This window comes from Miscanthus floridulus, chromosome 7, assembly GCF_019320115.1.
Source record: "Miscanthus floridulus cultivar M001 chromosome 7, ASM1932011v1, whole genome shotgun sequence".
Taxonomy (NCBI): domain Eukaryota; kingdom Viridiplantae; phylum Streptophyta; class Magnoliopsida; order Poales; family Poaceae; genus Miscanthus; species Miscanthus floridulus.
The window spans coordinates 19,098,067-19,112,935 of record NC_089586.1 but is presented as its reverse complement, the minus strand read 5'-3'; the positions used below and the strand labels follow the sequence as shown (position 1 = coordinate 19,112,935).

Here is a 14,869-nt window from a genome sequence, read left to right as displayed (position 1 = left end):
TTATAATTTATCTTAACTATAAACCGACTATTCCTCCAATTAAAATAATCCAAAATTTAATCGGAGTATAAAACAATCTTGCAGCGGGAACTATGAACATAATTGTTGAATTTTACCCATAGGAAAATTCTCCTTTTCAATTTTCTTTGAGCCATTTATCATTTTCCAGTAAATTTTAGAAAAAGAAAAATGGCTCAATTCTTTACTGCGCTGTGGCCCAACCGGCAAAACGGCCCGGCCCAACTCGGCACGCGCGCGCGCAGCCACCCAGGCCGCAACGTGGGCCTGGGCCGCTGAGTGGCCCGGTGACTCCTCGCCGTCGAATCAAATTCGACGGCCGTCCGGCCGTTCGCCTGATAAAAAAAACCCGCCTCTCGGCCGCGCTTTCGAAACCCTAGCCCTCACTTCTCTTCTCCCTTCTCTCTCAGCTGCGCGGCGAGCCCGAGCGAAACGAGCGAAGCGAGCAGACGACTCAGCGCCGTTGCCGGCCCCCTCGCCGGCGAGCGCGCTCCCCAGCGGGTGAGAGCGCCGCCGTCGAGCGGCATGGCTGTGATGCCCCTTTGGCCAGAGCCCGACGAACAGCGCCCCCCGGCTCGGCCTTCTTCTCCTCGCGCGCCGGCGAGGAAGCAGCGCTGCGCAGCGGCGAGGTAAGCCCACTGACTCTTCCTCTTCCCCTTTTCCCTTTCTATATTTCTCCTTTTCTACTCGGATCCGATCCGATTTGGGGACGGGGATTGGAATTAGGGTTAGGGTTTCGGCAAGTTAGGGTTAGGGTTTCTTTTCCCGATTCAATTCACTGTTCTTCTTCTCCATGAGTCTTCACGGATTTAGGGTTCGGCTTTGCTTCTCTTCTAGGCTGAAACCCTCTTCTTCTTCTTTCCTTAACCCAGTTAGGGTTAGAGTTCAGAAAACCTTCTTTCTTTGTCTAGATCCGAATGGATCTAATCCGTTCTTATCTTTTCTGTTCTTTTGATTCTCTTCCCGCGCGTCAGCAAGCCGGCGGTGGGTGCTCCATCCCGCGTGAGGCGGTAGTGACGGCGGCGGGGAAGCCCTGGTAAGACTTCCCCCGGACCGTCCAATTTCTTTAGGGTTAGTGTTCTTTAGGGTAATCCGAATCGAATTCGAATCCCCTTTGTATTTCTTTTCTTTCGATCCGAACCGGATCAAGCTCATCTCCTTCTACACTGCTACCCCTAACACAATCCACACACTAGATCGACGTCTCTGATACCAATGTTATATCTATTGGATCATCTAGGAGTGGATCCAGCGGGTGTTTACTTGTATTTGGGATAATCAGTGACTTAGAGATTCAGAGGGAGACAAAGAGAAGGTGACCCATACCTTCGGGCTTGGCAGAGAAGGAAGTAATCGCCATGGCGCCGGTGTAGGTGAAGCTCTGCGCTAGGCAGCGACGGTCGGAGAAAAAGGGCATCGCAATGGAGACCGGGGTGAAGACCGTGGTGGCGCAGTGCAGTGGCGACGGCGGTGCTTCCCATCGCTGGCAGCGCCCCCTCTCTAGATCGGATTAGGGTTAGGATGGTGGGGTGTCTTGTGGCTCAGGTGAACCTCATATCCAGAGCCGTTTGCCCCACCTCCTCTTTATAGGCACTGTGCGATGGGGGCCCACCAGCCACTAGATGGCTGGACGTCTCCGATCAGGACGCGGTCAAGGGTTCCGTCTCGACTGTTAGGTCCAGACGGATGAGATCAATTCTAACAAACGGGATCGCTCGTGGTAGACTGGGGCGTCGTCCTTGTAGCGGTCGCGGTAGTCGCGACCGCGGCCACGGGCGTCGCAATCCCCATGGCCGCGGTGGCCCTGATAGTCATCATCGTCGTTGTCGTGGCGGCGTCTGCGGCTGTCACCGAGGTCATAACCCAGGTGGTCGTTGTTGTACTTGCTCTTGGAGGCGCGACTGTCACGACGCCGGTCAGCCTTGTTGCCGTCGTCGCGTTCATTGTTGGCACGGCTGGTACGTGGGGGTGGCGGGTGGTGCGGGAATTCTTCAAAAGCTTGTGGCGCGGTACCTGCTGAGCATCGATGACACCCAAGTTCCAATCTGGGAGGCGACGCTTACCAGGGAGAACTTGCCATCACTGTCGATGGTGGAGACGGTGTAGTCGTGGATTTCTTAAAGGCATGCTTGCGCTCGTGCTGCCAATGCTCCGGTGGCGTCTCCGACACCATTATGGACGCCAAAACAGCATCCTTGGCACGGCTGGTGAAGGTCAGCTAGACCTTCTTGGGGATGAGACTCGGATTCGTAGTCCAAGCCCACAGGTCCACCGTCTTCGTCTCAGCCGGATGCAACAGGTTGGTCTCGATAGTCTCCAAGGCGCAGCGCCTGCCGATGATGCGCTCCACGATCTCTGCATCCCAGGCATGGTTCAGGATGCCGTCGAGGCAGAGATTGACCCTGAACAGCAAGGTGATGGCCAGGGCATTCTTGAGGTTGCGCCACTTGATGAAGTGGATGTGGATGCCGTGGCGCTTGGCGAAGCCCTGCTTGAGGGCCTGGGCGCAGTGGCGACGATGCTGGAACTTGATGAGGAAAGTCTCCGGAAAGTGCCTGGTGATGGTGACCTCGCCATGACGGAGCCTGAACTCGTCGCGTATCGCCGCCTTGGCCTCCTTGGGGCCCGTGCCAGGCGGGGCCGTCATGGCCCAGGACACAGCCGCTGTGTCCTCCCACTCGCGTAGACGCGCGTTAATGGCGTAGGAGGTTGGGATGAGGCATTCATCCTCATCCGGGCGGGTGGCCGGATCCCCCGGCATCGCCATGACAGCCGAGGTCGAAATCGGAGGCGGCGGTGGGAGAACGTCGTCCCTCCTGGACGGAGGGGATTGCAACGGCTTGCTCGGCTTACTTGCAGGTTTCTCCCGGGAGTCACGCTCCCGGTGGCCGGAGCGTCGACAGCGGAAGCAGCGTACTGGATCTCGGCAGGAGGCAGCTCTGTGGTCAGGCGCGAGACACACGAAGCATCTCCCGTCTGTTTTGGCACGAAAAGCTCTGAGGGCAGAGGAGGCTTGGGCTAAGTGTTTCCTACTTTTTTCTCCTAAAAAGTTATAGTTTAGCAATTCCTAAAAAGATATTAGGAGGAAAAAAAATAGTCATCTCCAAGAGTTTCTAATAAATGATATCTAAAAAAATCAAATTGAGGCCCACGTCAACATTTTTCGGCTTTTTTTGTTTTTTGTCACGGGAAACATATCGGCGTGCCGTACCCTGAGCCCACGATCTCCCTACCGCCGCGGCAAGTCCCAGCCAACGCAGCCACCACCCAGCTGGCTGCCGCCTCCTTCCGGCCAGTGACGCGAGTAGTACTCCTTCCGGCCAGCGACGCCACGCGAGTAGTACTACTGCTTGTACACGGCAAGGTGTAGACACCGGGGAGCAGCAAGCGTAGACGCATGTTTATCTCCCCAGGCAGGCCAGCGACCGTACCCGCTTGACAGATTCGCCTCCACAGCAGCTTTTTCTTTCCTTCACCCCATCGCCCATCTCGCCTCGGTAGAATCATGGCGTTTGGCAAATCTCTGTTTGCAAAAGAATTAGAAGATTCCTCGTCAGACGACGATGATTATCTTATCATGTCAGCAGCTGCAATTATTGAAACATATTCAAATCAAAAAGGAAGACATGGTGGTTCTGTTCTAGGGCATAAAGTTATTTATCGAGATAGAGAAGGCGGGCACCAAAGGATGTTTCAAGATTACTTGGTTGATGATCCGACATATGGCCCAGATTTATTCCGTCGGAGGTTTGTGCGCATTCACTTGTGATATGATCACTAGTAAGCTAAGTAATTATTCTAACATTTATTTTATTTTTTAATTTCAGGTATAGGATGAGTCGGAACCTTTTCGTACGCATAATGAATGCTGTAGAATCATACGATGACTACTTTGTCCAAAAAAGGAGTGCAGCCAATGTTCTTGGATTAAGTTGCTTTCAGAAAGTCACAGCAGCATTTTGTATGCTAACATATGGAGTTCCAGCTGATGCTACGGATGAGTATATCCGCATTGGAGAAAGTACCGCAATTGAGAGCCTACATAGGTTCGTTGCTGCAGTTGTTGATTTATTTGAAGAAGAATACCTGAGATATCCTAATGAGGCTGACACAACACGCTTACTGGCACTCGGTGAGCAAAATGGTTTTCCTGGTATGTTAGGGTCCATCGATTGTATGCATTGGACGTGGAAGAATTGTCCTGTAGAGTGGCAGGGTCAGTACAAGGGGCATATGGAGGAGCCCACTATTATTTTGGAGGTTGTTGCTTCCAACAATCTTTGGATATGGCATTCCTTTTTTGGAATGACTGGGTCTCATAATGACATCAATGTGCTTCACCGGTCTCCTTTATTTGCTAAGCTGGCCGAGGGCAGAGTTCCTGAGGTGAATTATACCATAAATGGTCATGATTATACGATGGGTTATTATCTAGCCGATGGTATATACCCATCGTGGGCTACTTTAGTGAAGTCCATCTCTCAGCCTATGGAGAACAAGAACAAATATTTTGCCAAAGCACAGGAAGCAGCGAGGAAGGATGTCGAAAGAGCTTTTGGGGTTCTGCAATCAAGGTTCGCCATTGTTCGAGGAGCAGCTCGTTTATGGGACACGGAGACACTGGGCATCATCATGAAAGCTTGTGTCATTATGCACAATATGATTATCGAAGATGAGGGAGTCGTTGACCCTACTGAGCGGTTTGATTACGGTGGCCAAAATGTAGAACCTTCTCATGAGAGTAATCGCACCCTCGATGAATTCATTGAAGCGCATAAAAGGATCAGAGACAAGGAAATACACCACCAGTTAAAAGCAGACCTCATCGAGCACCTTTGGCAGTATTTTCCTGACAAATATTAAGTTCATAGGACTTCTATGTATTTGTTAGCATGAATACTTTTTCAGCTTCAAATTGCAATCAGTACTTTGTTTGTCCTAAGTTCGATTATAAACAATTTTCCATTCTCTTGAAATCAGATTTGTGCACTTGTGTCATATAATTTAAATTTTTCTTCTTTCTCAAAATACCATGCAGCCGGCCAGTACCAATCAACATCAGCTACAGTACCATGCACTTGTGTATATATGAACAGTAGGTGAATTTTGACATGACTGCTGATTGCAAAGACATCAACAAAGAACACATAAAAAAGCAGGCAATCAGGCAGCCAACCAGCAGTAGCAGACAGTTCCATGCAGACAATACGCTGGTAAGGAGCAGACGCCCAGCTAGCACCAGTACCAATCAATTTCATGGCCACATATACAAAGGTTCACTGAATATAAATAATACAAACTAAAAAGCACTTGACCATATATCATAAAGCAAAGGTTCACTGAGTATAAATAATACAAATTAAAAATCACTTGACCATATATGATAAAGCAAAGGTTCACTGAATTCTAAAATTAAATGGCTATGGGGAAAAAAATCACATGAACTAGTTCTAATTCGCCAAACGACGAGCAACAATCTTCTGCTGCATAACTGTGTAGTACTGCTGCTGCTGCAGGGTCAGGGCGCTAATGTCCATTGCCATTATTTTTTCTTCCTTTTCAATCATGTCATTTTCCACCTTCCATAATTCAGCTTCTACCTTTTTTTCTTCTAATGCCAGGCGCCTTTTCTCTACCTCAAGTGAAGCCATGTGCCTCTCCTCTTTCTTTTTCTCTTTCTCCATGTCAAATGCCTCCTTCTTCGCCCACATTTTGTCCAAAGCCTCCATGCAAGCTTCACCTCCTCCTCGCCTTAGAGCATCTTTTGCCTTCTTCTGTCCCTGTGGCCTCTTTCGGGCTTCGAACTCTGGAGGTGCAATCTCAGTGACATCTTCAGTGATGTTGACTTGTACATTGGTGGGAGTGGAGTCTGGGTGAACCTTCTTTTTCTTGTTACCGGCTTGCTTCAGCTCTGCCAGTTCCCTCCTCTTGGCCTTCCATTTCTCTTCATCCTTCAAAATGTTCCAGCACTGCATGAGAGTGAATGTCTTCTCACCGTTCATTCCTTTGAACATAGTTAATGCTTCAGAAACCTGCAAACATATGTGTTTATTAAATATCAACGTGTATGTCTTCTAAGATTACTGAAATAAGAAAAAGAATTACCTTGTCTTGAATGGTTTTTCCACTTTGATTTCTACGCTCAATCGCATCATAGCAAGCACAGTACTTGTTGACATTCTCCAAAATATACATCCATCTATGCATTAGTGAACTCTCTGTTCGGCTTGCAAATGACTTCCTGTGGGTCTCATAGTAATCATAAATTCTACGCCAAAAGGAGGAATGAGACTGATTAGCACCTTGCACGGGATCTTTGCTGACGTTCAACCAAGCCGAGACAACAATTTCATCCTCGTCCGGAATGAATTTTTTTGCCTCTTGGCGTTTGGCCTTGGAACGCGTGGGCGTTTATTACCACAAGCACTGGACTGCACTTCTACAACTTCATCTGCTACTGCCTGCACTTCATCTTCTTCAGCATCAGCTCCTACCTGCACGTCATCATACGCATGCGTTTCCTGTGTCATGGGAAAGTTGAACTCGTCCAAAGAACGAACACCCTCAAATCCTGTGACCAAGTCAGTCCAATAACCACCACCGAACATTGCGACGAGCCTACAAATATGGACAAAGAAATCATTACCAAATGCTCCTCTGTTAGTATTTCTCTTTCTTAATCATGCAAGCAATAGGCAATCAACAGAGAACTCCATGCACCACGGTTGTAGTAGCAGGCAATAGGCATCAGAGAACTCCATGCACGGTACAGAGGAGAAACCAATAGAAAATCTGTTGGTGTAATGGGTCGCGAGCTATTTTCAGAACGCACCGAGTGTAGGTGAGGCCCGGTCCACTTTTCAGCCCAGCAGCGTTTTCAGTCCACGCTTCTAGCAAAACAAAAATAGGCAAACCACACCCAGGACGGTGGACGGAGTGACGGACACCCGCGCCGCCGCCGCCATGGCTGACGCCGCAGCAGCACGGTGAGATCCCCTCTCCCAGTCACAGTCTCCTACCCAATCGATTCATTTGCCCTATCCGGCGTTCCACACGACCACACTCGCGCTCCCCTCGCAGCTGCCTCCGATCCGCGCCTTCAGGCGGTGGATGCCCGCGCACGGCGTCGTCTGCAGCGACGCGCTCAGCCTCGACGTCTCCAATCCCCTCGGCGTCCACGTGCACGTGGTCACGCCGCTACCTCGGCGAGAAGAACAGAACGGCTACGTACAATGGGTAGATCGATGGATTACCTGCTCCACACGATGACGGCGGCGACCAACTCCTCTCCAGACAACGGCGGCGGCGACGATCTCCTTTCGCGCGCGAGGGGAAGTTCCGCGCCACGAGGGAAACCGAGCGGGAGTCGAAGTATACGCGCGAGGTTGCGGCACGTAAAGTTACGCGGGTGAGGGGTATTTTTTCCAACTCCTAAAATATTAGGAGATTGTATTAGGAGTTGTTGGAGATGGATTTTTGTGAATCTTTCTAAAAATTTAGGATTAGGAGGAAGTTTAGGGAACTCTTGGAGATGCTCTTAGGCCCGTTTGGATCGGAGGAAACTCAAAGGAAAAGCATAGGAATCCCAAAACGGAGGAAAGTAAGTAGAAGTAGGCGTTTGGATGGGAGGAAAAGCAAATTCCTTTCCTCTGGTTTATTGTAGTGGGATGCTCAATTTATAGGAAACAAAACATCTACTCTAATTCCTTGGATTTCTTCCTTCGCGTAAGCCCGAGGCAACAAGTGAGAGAGAAAGAAAAAGAGAAGCAGTGCAATGCAGTTTGAGAAAGGCAATGAGTGAATGCTGTTAGGACCCACTGGTTTCGTTGGTCATGCTGTCAGCGGTTCAGAACTCGTCACGGAGGGTGAGAGTGTTGTCCAACTGCCGGTTCTTTTTCTCTTGGTGGAACCCACATGAATAGTCCCCCTATGTTTTGATTCATGTGTTTCAAACGGTCTAAATTTTCTGTTTCTGTGTTTTAACATTCCGTAGTTTTCCACTTTTCATCATACCTTATTTCTACGTTTTTTCTATTCCTACGTTTTGGATTTCTTCGTTCAAACATGCCCTTGCTCCGCTTGAATGTACCTCGCGAGGGGCTTGAATGCCTCCACCAGTGCTTCCTTCGTACCTCGTTCTAGCCCCCGCTCGGATGAATTGAAATCTCTGGAGTAGTGACTTACCCGTTGCAATTTCCGCTGGTAGCCAGGAGAGCTGTCATGCGACGGATTGCCAGTACCATCCTCGCGGCGAGAGGGCGAGGCCATGGAGGAGACGCGGCTGTAGTAAGTGCCCCTCCTGGGCGCCGAGCTGCGACGCGATGGGGCGCCAGGGCCGGCCGCGCGGCGATGTGACGAGGCCTCAACAGCAGCGCGGCTGGAGTAATACGGGTCCAGTTTAGTTCGTGAAATGAAAATTTATAAATGTCACATTAGATGTTTCGAAAATATCAGAAAAGGTTTTCGGATACTAATAAAAAAAACTAATTGCATAGCTCGCTTGAAAACTGCGAGACAAATTTATTAAGCCTAATTAATTCATTATTAACGCATGTTAGTACTGTAGCACTTATGGCTAATCATGGACTAATTAGTCTTAAAACATTCGTCTCGCAATTTTCAACTAAACTATGCAATTAGTTTTTTCGTCTATATTTAATACTCCATGCATGTACCGCAAGATTCGATGTGATAGTTTGGGGTGAAAATTTTCGGGAACTAAACCAGGCCTAAGTGCTCCTCCTGGGCACACTAATGACGGATTTGAGGTGCTGGCAGTAAGGTTGGTGAAGTCCATCCTCCTGGTTGAATGCCGGTGTTCTGATTTTGACCACCTCAACAAACGAGAGCTTCCTTGGTCTTGCCGACGTGTCCTCCAGCGTCGCTGGAACCACCAGGTCATCGTCTGGCTCCGGACGGCAGGTGTGGATCGGTGGCGGCGGCGGCGGTGTGTCGAGTGGAAGGTGAGCTAGATCTGCGCCGGTGGGGGTTGCTGGTGGGCTGTGAGGGCTGTCTGGGCATGGCGGAGTGTCGGAGGCACCGGTGCAGAGTGGATCTAGGAGGTGGGGCTCGGGCAATGGAGGATTTGCGGCGGCGGGGTGCGTACGGCCGTCGCCCGCGGGGGAGACGTTGCGGGTTGGGCCATTCAGTGGCTGAGATGGTCGTATGAGTCCTTCAATTTTTCAATCATTCTAAGTACACTCTAGTTCAGTCATGGACCTAAATTCGCACTTTGAATAATTCACTTGAAAAGTTCAAGGACTCATATGATCACTTTAAAAATTGAAGTACCCAAATGACAATGCCAAACAAAGTTTAGTGACGACCCACGACGCATCTCACTCATCAGATTTTAATGAACCTTTGTGAGAAGTAGTTCTGTAGTAGCGCGGCAAAGTAACCACTTACCATCTTTACTGTCAAATTTATAAAACCATATTAGAAAAATATAAGAAAAATATATTACAAAAATATTACCGGCGAGAAGGTCGACTAGAGTCTTCCTCCTAAAACATATTTTAGTATTTATGAGCATAAGAAATGATGACCAAAAGCCTTCATTGTGAGGTCCCGTTTGACACATCCCAGCTTCACTAGTGAGGTGGGTTAAGCTCCATGAGCACTCGAGCAACTCTATCAGTGAAGCTAAAATTGTTTTGGCGAACCATTTGGCAAAACAACTCTACATATGAAGCTTCTGAAAACATGGTTTCACAAATCCCATGCAGGGGCCCACTGAGTGAGTTGAAGCTTAGAAGCAGCTATTTTCAACTTCACCCCACACCAATCCATTGTGAGAGCATATTTTAAAGAGCCTCACATGTGAAACTTTTTAATAAATACCCGTCTATTTGACATAAAACAACTTTAAAAAGCTCGTGAAGTTGCTAGAGAAGCTGTTCCTAACGGGCTTGAGTTGTGACTTGTGTAATGAGAGGCACCACTGTTCTCTTCTCATCTTCTATAATTTAAAGTCAAATTAAGATAATGGATCACGGTTGGAGGGACAGCTATCAGCATCAGTAACTAAAAAAAGGCACCATTTCATTTTGTTCAATACATAGAAAGCGAGCTTTTTTTGACTTGATGTGGTCATGGGCATTTTGCATACATATATATATGCACGTCATTTTCATTGTGCATAATATACTTTTCACATTTGCATAGTCGGAGCTTCGACTGCTTGTCGCAAATGACGTAATAAACTTACCAAGGTTGACGCATTCCACAAGAATCCATGCATGCACAGTGCATGATACAAATGCTGGTGAACGGCACTGTAAAAATATACAGTATATAGCAATAATAGTCTTGGAACGGGTCTCCTAGGAACAGGTAAAACATTAGGTTCCGGTGATCAGTTCATGTCATTAGCTGTGTATAGTACCGGCTTCTGATAAAACAACAAAATTAAACTAACATGTGAAGAAAAGAGGAAAAAGATAAATAAACAAGGACAACTATCAACAACTGCCAACCAGAATCCACAAAAAAAATGCCAACCAAAACCTAGTATATGTGTACTGAACAATTCATATACATTAGTCTTAGCTGCAACAGATTGTCCTAAATAGTCAAGAGATGCAGTATGTACTAAACCTTTAGAGAATACTACCTCGGTTCCCTTTTATCTAGCGCACACTCATATCAAGATTCAAACTTTAAAAACTTTGATCAATAATTAAGCTAATAATTTTTAACTATTATAATACAAACTTTATATGATTAGATTTGTAAGGAATTATACTATCCAATGATTATAAGTTATAAGCATAAATAATATAATATAAAGCAAATGAATGGTCAAAGTATAATCTAGGAGACCGTATCATTCTAGCTAATTTGCGCTAGATAAAACGGAACGGATGGAGTATATACTTACACTACACCAACCCATGCATGCATGCATATGTAAAGTCAATAGGAACGTAAAATAAATGAAACCAAGTCAGACAATTATAATGATATAAAACTGTGGACTATGAATGGACGCTGTTCATGTTTCAGATTGGATGGATTCCATTCCGGTCTAGATTCCAGGATGAAGCTAGGCATACCTACTAGCAGGGAACGGAGGGCCTGTTTGAGCAAGGGTGGGGTGGCTCGGCCCGTTGGCCAGGCCCGGGCCAGCCACGGCCTGGTCCATAATACACAGGCCTCCTTATTTGATTTGCTGCAGCTGCGTAGCCTGTCTCAGCCGGCCTAGTGCTTGATTTCAAGCATACAGCCCGGCTCAACATCAACTACCTTCAACTACCAGTTGGAGATCATGTTTGATTCCGGCCTGGCTGGGCAACAACCAGCAACCAACGATAGGAAGGAATAGATCACAAGGAAGACAGCAACATAAGGAACAATGGGCCTGTTCGCTTGGTCGTAAACGATCGTAAATTTTCAGCTAGAATTGTATTTTTCTCTCACACCAAACCAGCCAACAGTAATAATCCATGATCGTATACGATCGTTTCAGCTCCAGCCGAACAGGCTAAATGATTAATGAACAAGTGCATAATCCTAACAGACAGCAAATTTGAAGCACGTAAGGTTCAATTTAACTAAATTTCGACCAAACAAAAAGTTACAACAATATGAAACAAAGAAATTTGGCAAGAACATGGCCTGAGACTAATTGTTGTTCTCATTCATCATACTCAAGAAAAAAAACAAAAAATAAGCCTTAGACTAATTTGGTAATTACCCATGGAGTCATAGCTGCTCAAAGTTTACAAACTACCAATGAAGCAAGGCAAAATACCAACATCAACAGCCTAATCAGTAAACAGCAGTACTTGAATAACAGATAGGAGATAGGCAACAGAAATGAAGTACATAAATTAGTATGACACAACAGCAGCTCATCCATCCTCTAGTTCTAGTCATCATAGGCCTAAGTGGGGGCAGTAGTAGTGCCAAGTATCGCCCACCTTCATCCACACTCCAAACAACAAGATAGCAAGTGAGATGATCAACACATTCTTAGAGCAACCAGGCTTACTATCACCATTAAAAGGAGCAATGGTTTGAGGAGGAGCAACATTAGGAACCAGATCATAGGGGAGGGGAGCTGCTGCTCCATGAAATGGATTGACATCTCTCATTGCTACCTGAAAATCTCTAATAGCCTGCTCACAGTTGCTATACTTCTTGTATATAGCATTTCTGATCCCAAGAACATGCTTACTGCACTCCTGCCAAGTCAGATAAATCCCAAGAGTCTTCCCATAGAAAACCACATAGCTAAAAGCATCTAGGCTCCCAATTGGGTTTCAGTGATTAATGACGACACAAGATTATTATGTCTAACGTGTGTTTTACATAGGCAACTTGAGTTAGGTCATGGTAATGGTGATTGACTAGGCAATTATGGTTTTTATGCCCCTGTCGATGGAAATCGCTTCGGTTTTCAAAGGATGGACGACAAGGTTAAGGATGGACTAGTTCTAAGTGTCGTTTAACGTTGGAGAGACACTTTGTAACAGAACCGACCAATTATACGAGATTAAGTAAGGAAATCTTCCGTCGAAGCAGATAATTTAGCAAACTTAAGCTCGTATAACCCGGTAGTCCGTGAAACCACGAAGGATTTCAAACCAATCGACATACAAACCAAGATCGTACAAGTTTAGCAATCACCGTCCCATGCTACATAAAGTTCGCAATGACAGTTGGATACATCAGAGTTTAGAACATAAAGTTATTACAACCCAAGTTCAAACTGAAATAGAGGAAGCAAATAGTTTTAAAGCCACACAAACACACTTTTGGTTCAGATACAGTGCTAGTAGGTAGTCATCTCCAACAAAGCATTAGAAGAGAGATATGGAGTGACCATTGCCCTTGGTCCTAGTTGTCACCCATCGCCGGGTATAGGCTGTTAATGTAATAACCGTAGTACATTTGGCCATCTGCAACAACAATGGGAACAACGCCCTGAGTACGAGAAGGTACTCAGCTAGACTTACCCATCTTAAACCAAAATAAAGTGACACCAAGGATTATGCAAGGCTTTCTTTAGTGGGCTAGCTGACTCGTTTGCGAAAAGCATAAGCTATCATGAAGAAACCATTTTAAGTACTTTGCATCATCTTTATTATGACCTATCCATCTAAGTAATCACCTATACTATAGCAATCACTTGATTAACCAATAACATACAGTTACCAACTTAGATTTAGCATATCCCATATCATCCAGATAACCATCAGTGTTCCATCATAATTACTACGATGCTGTAGCTCGAGTCAAGTGCTCACTATCCAGGAGCGATGGCGATTCGAATCGATTCCTAACCAGCTGGTGATTTATTCCTCACACAAACCACACTCACTGATCAAGTGAGCTACAGATCACACATGACACTTTCCAAGTAGCCGTGAGATAACAGTCAGGGAACCCAGGGACCGCCCGACAGCCAGGACGCACCTTGGGCTCACTCTTCGCATCCCCATCATACCCCCTTCAGCACCAGTCTACCAATCCGAGTTTATCCCAGCTCGAATAGTGTCACTAGCTTCGCGGTCGAAAGGTACTTTATTCGGCCAGCTAAATGTGAGGCATGCGTTCAACATGACAAAAGGTACGAGCAACGATCGGTCCTTAATCGACACAGACGGAAACTAACAGCACCCTAGAACCCTGTCTGGTTGCCTCCAACTTTTTCGTCCGGTCTCCAATTATCCATCACACATGGTTAATTCCAGGATATCATTCTTTCCATAGCTAAATTCTTCCAGTAACCACCTATAAATGTAGGTGATCGGATATCACCGATTGCTACCGGTCTAAGCAAGGCTAAGCAGTTATTCGATCTTGACCTAATAGGGTAATAAGGTAATAAGGTAGGCAAGGATAGTAATAAATGCATCAACAGTTTCAATCAACTCCTACAACTTAATGCAACAATATATAAACTCATATATAGAAAGAATTGCTTTTATGAAGTAGGAGACTTAGAATGCTCTGGGGCTTGCCTTGTTCGAACGAACTAGGTTGATGATCCATGCACTCGGGCAAGTCCTCTCCTTGCTCCTCTTCCTCTGGCACCTCCTATGCCTGGACTTCTTATGGATCTGTCTCGGTCTGCTCTTCCTAAACTGCTACTAGCAACTCCTCCTACGATCCTGTATGATGCAGATGTATAAGTGCTCATGCATAGGTGCATCAGAGAGATGACATGTAATGATCATGATGCATGTAATGTAGATGATCATGTTTAACTCTATTGGACATAGTGGAAGTAAAGCTCTTCTACAAGGTAGCCAACATCATCCAAGAACATGTACTACTATTCTACTACTACAACCACTGTACTAACATGCCAAGTCACCACAGCAATCTAAGATGCTTCAAAGATACACCAAGGCAAACATTATTAACTAATCATGCATTAAAGAAGATTAGTTTATTTCATTTTAAACTAGGGCTACAACAACAACATATATTTCTGGTGCTCATAAAAATCTGAGAAAATTATCATAGCATAGTACTACTCTAAGTAGACTACCATAAAATTTTCATGGCATTTGGATAAGTAAAATAGCCTACACAAAAATGACAAGCTATGGCATAAATATGAGCATGAAAATACTTTGTACTATGAAAAGTGTCAAACAACAGATTTGGTATTTTTCCTATGTTCTACATAGTAAACAATCACTGCATAGAAATTATCATACATATGTTTTATACAATTTTTGCTCTCTATTAAAATAACAAAAATCATCAATTAAAGGCACTTGAACTACACATCAATATTTCTCTATAGAACATGCATGACATATATTTTTCCTACAAAGTACATCACTAAAGGAGATTACCAAAACTAGAACCATATTTTTCTGATAATTATTCT

General features: G+C 45.8%; 1 protein-coding gene across 1 annotated transcript; it reads left to right on the top strand.

The window, feature by feature from the left end:
• Positions 1-3,523: 3,523 nt before the first annotated feature.
• LOC136462721 (protein ALP1-like) lies at positions 3,524-4,881 on the top strand. Its single transcript, XM_066461778.1, has 2 exons — positions 3,524-3,765; positions 3,846-4,881. The coding sequence occupies exons 1-2, from the start codon at positions 3,524-3,526 to the stop codon at positions 4,879-4,881; spliced, it is 1,278 nt and encodes a 425-aa protein (XP_066317875.1).
• Positions 4,882-14,869: the final 9,988 nt, after the last annotated feature.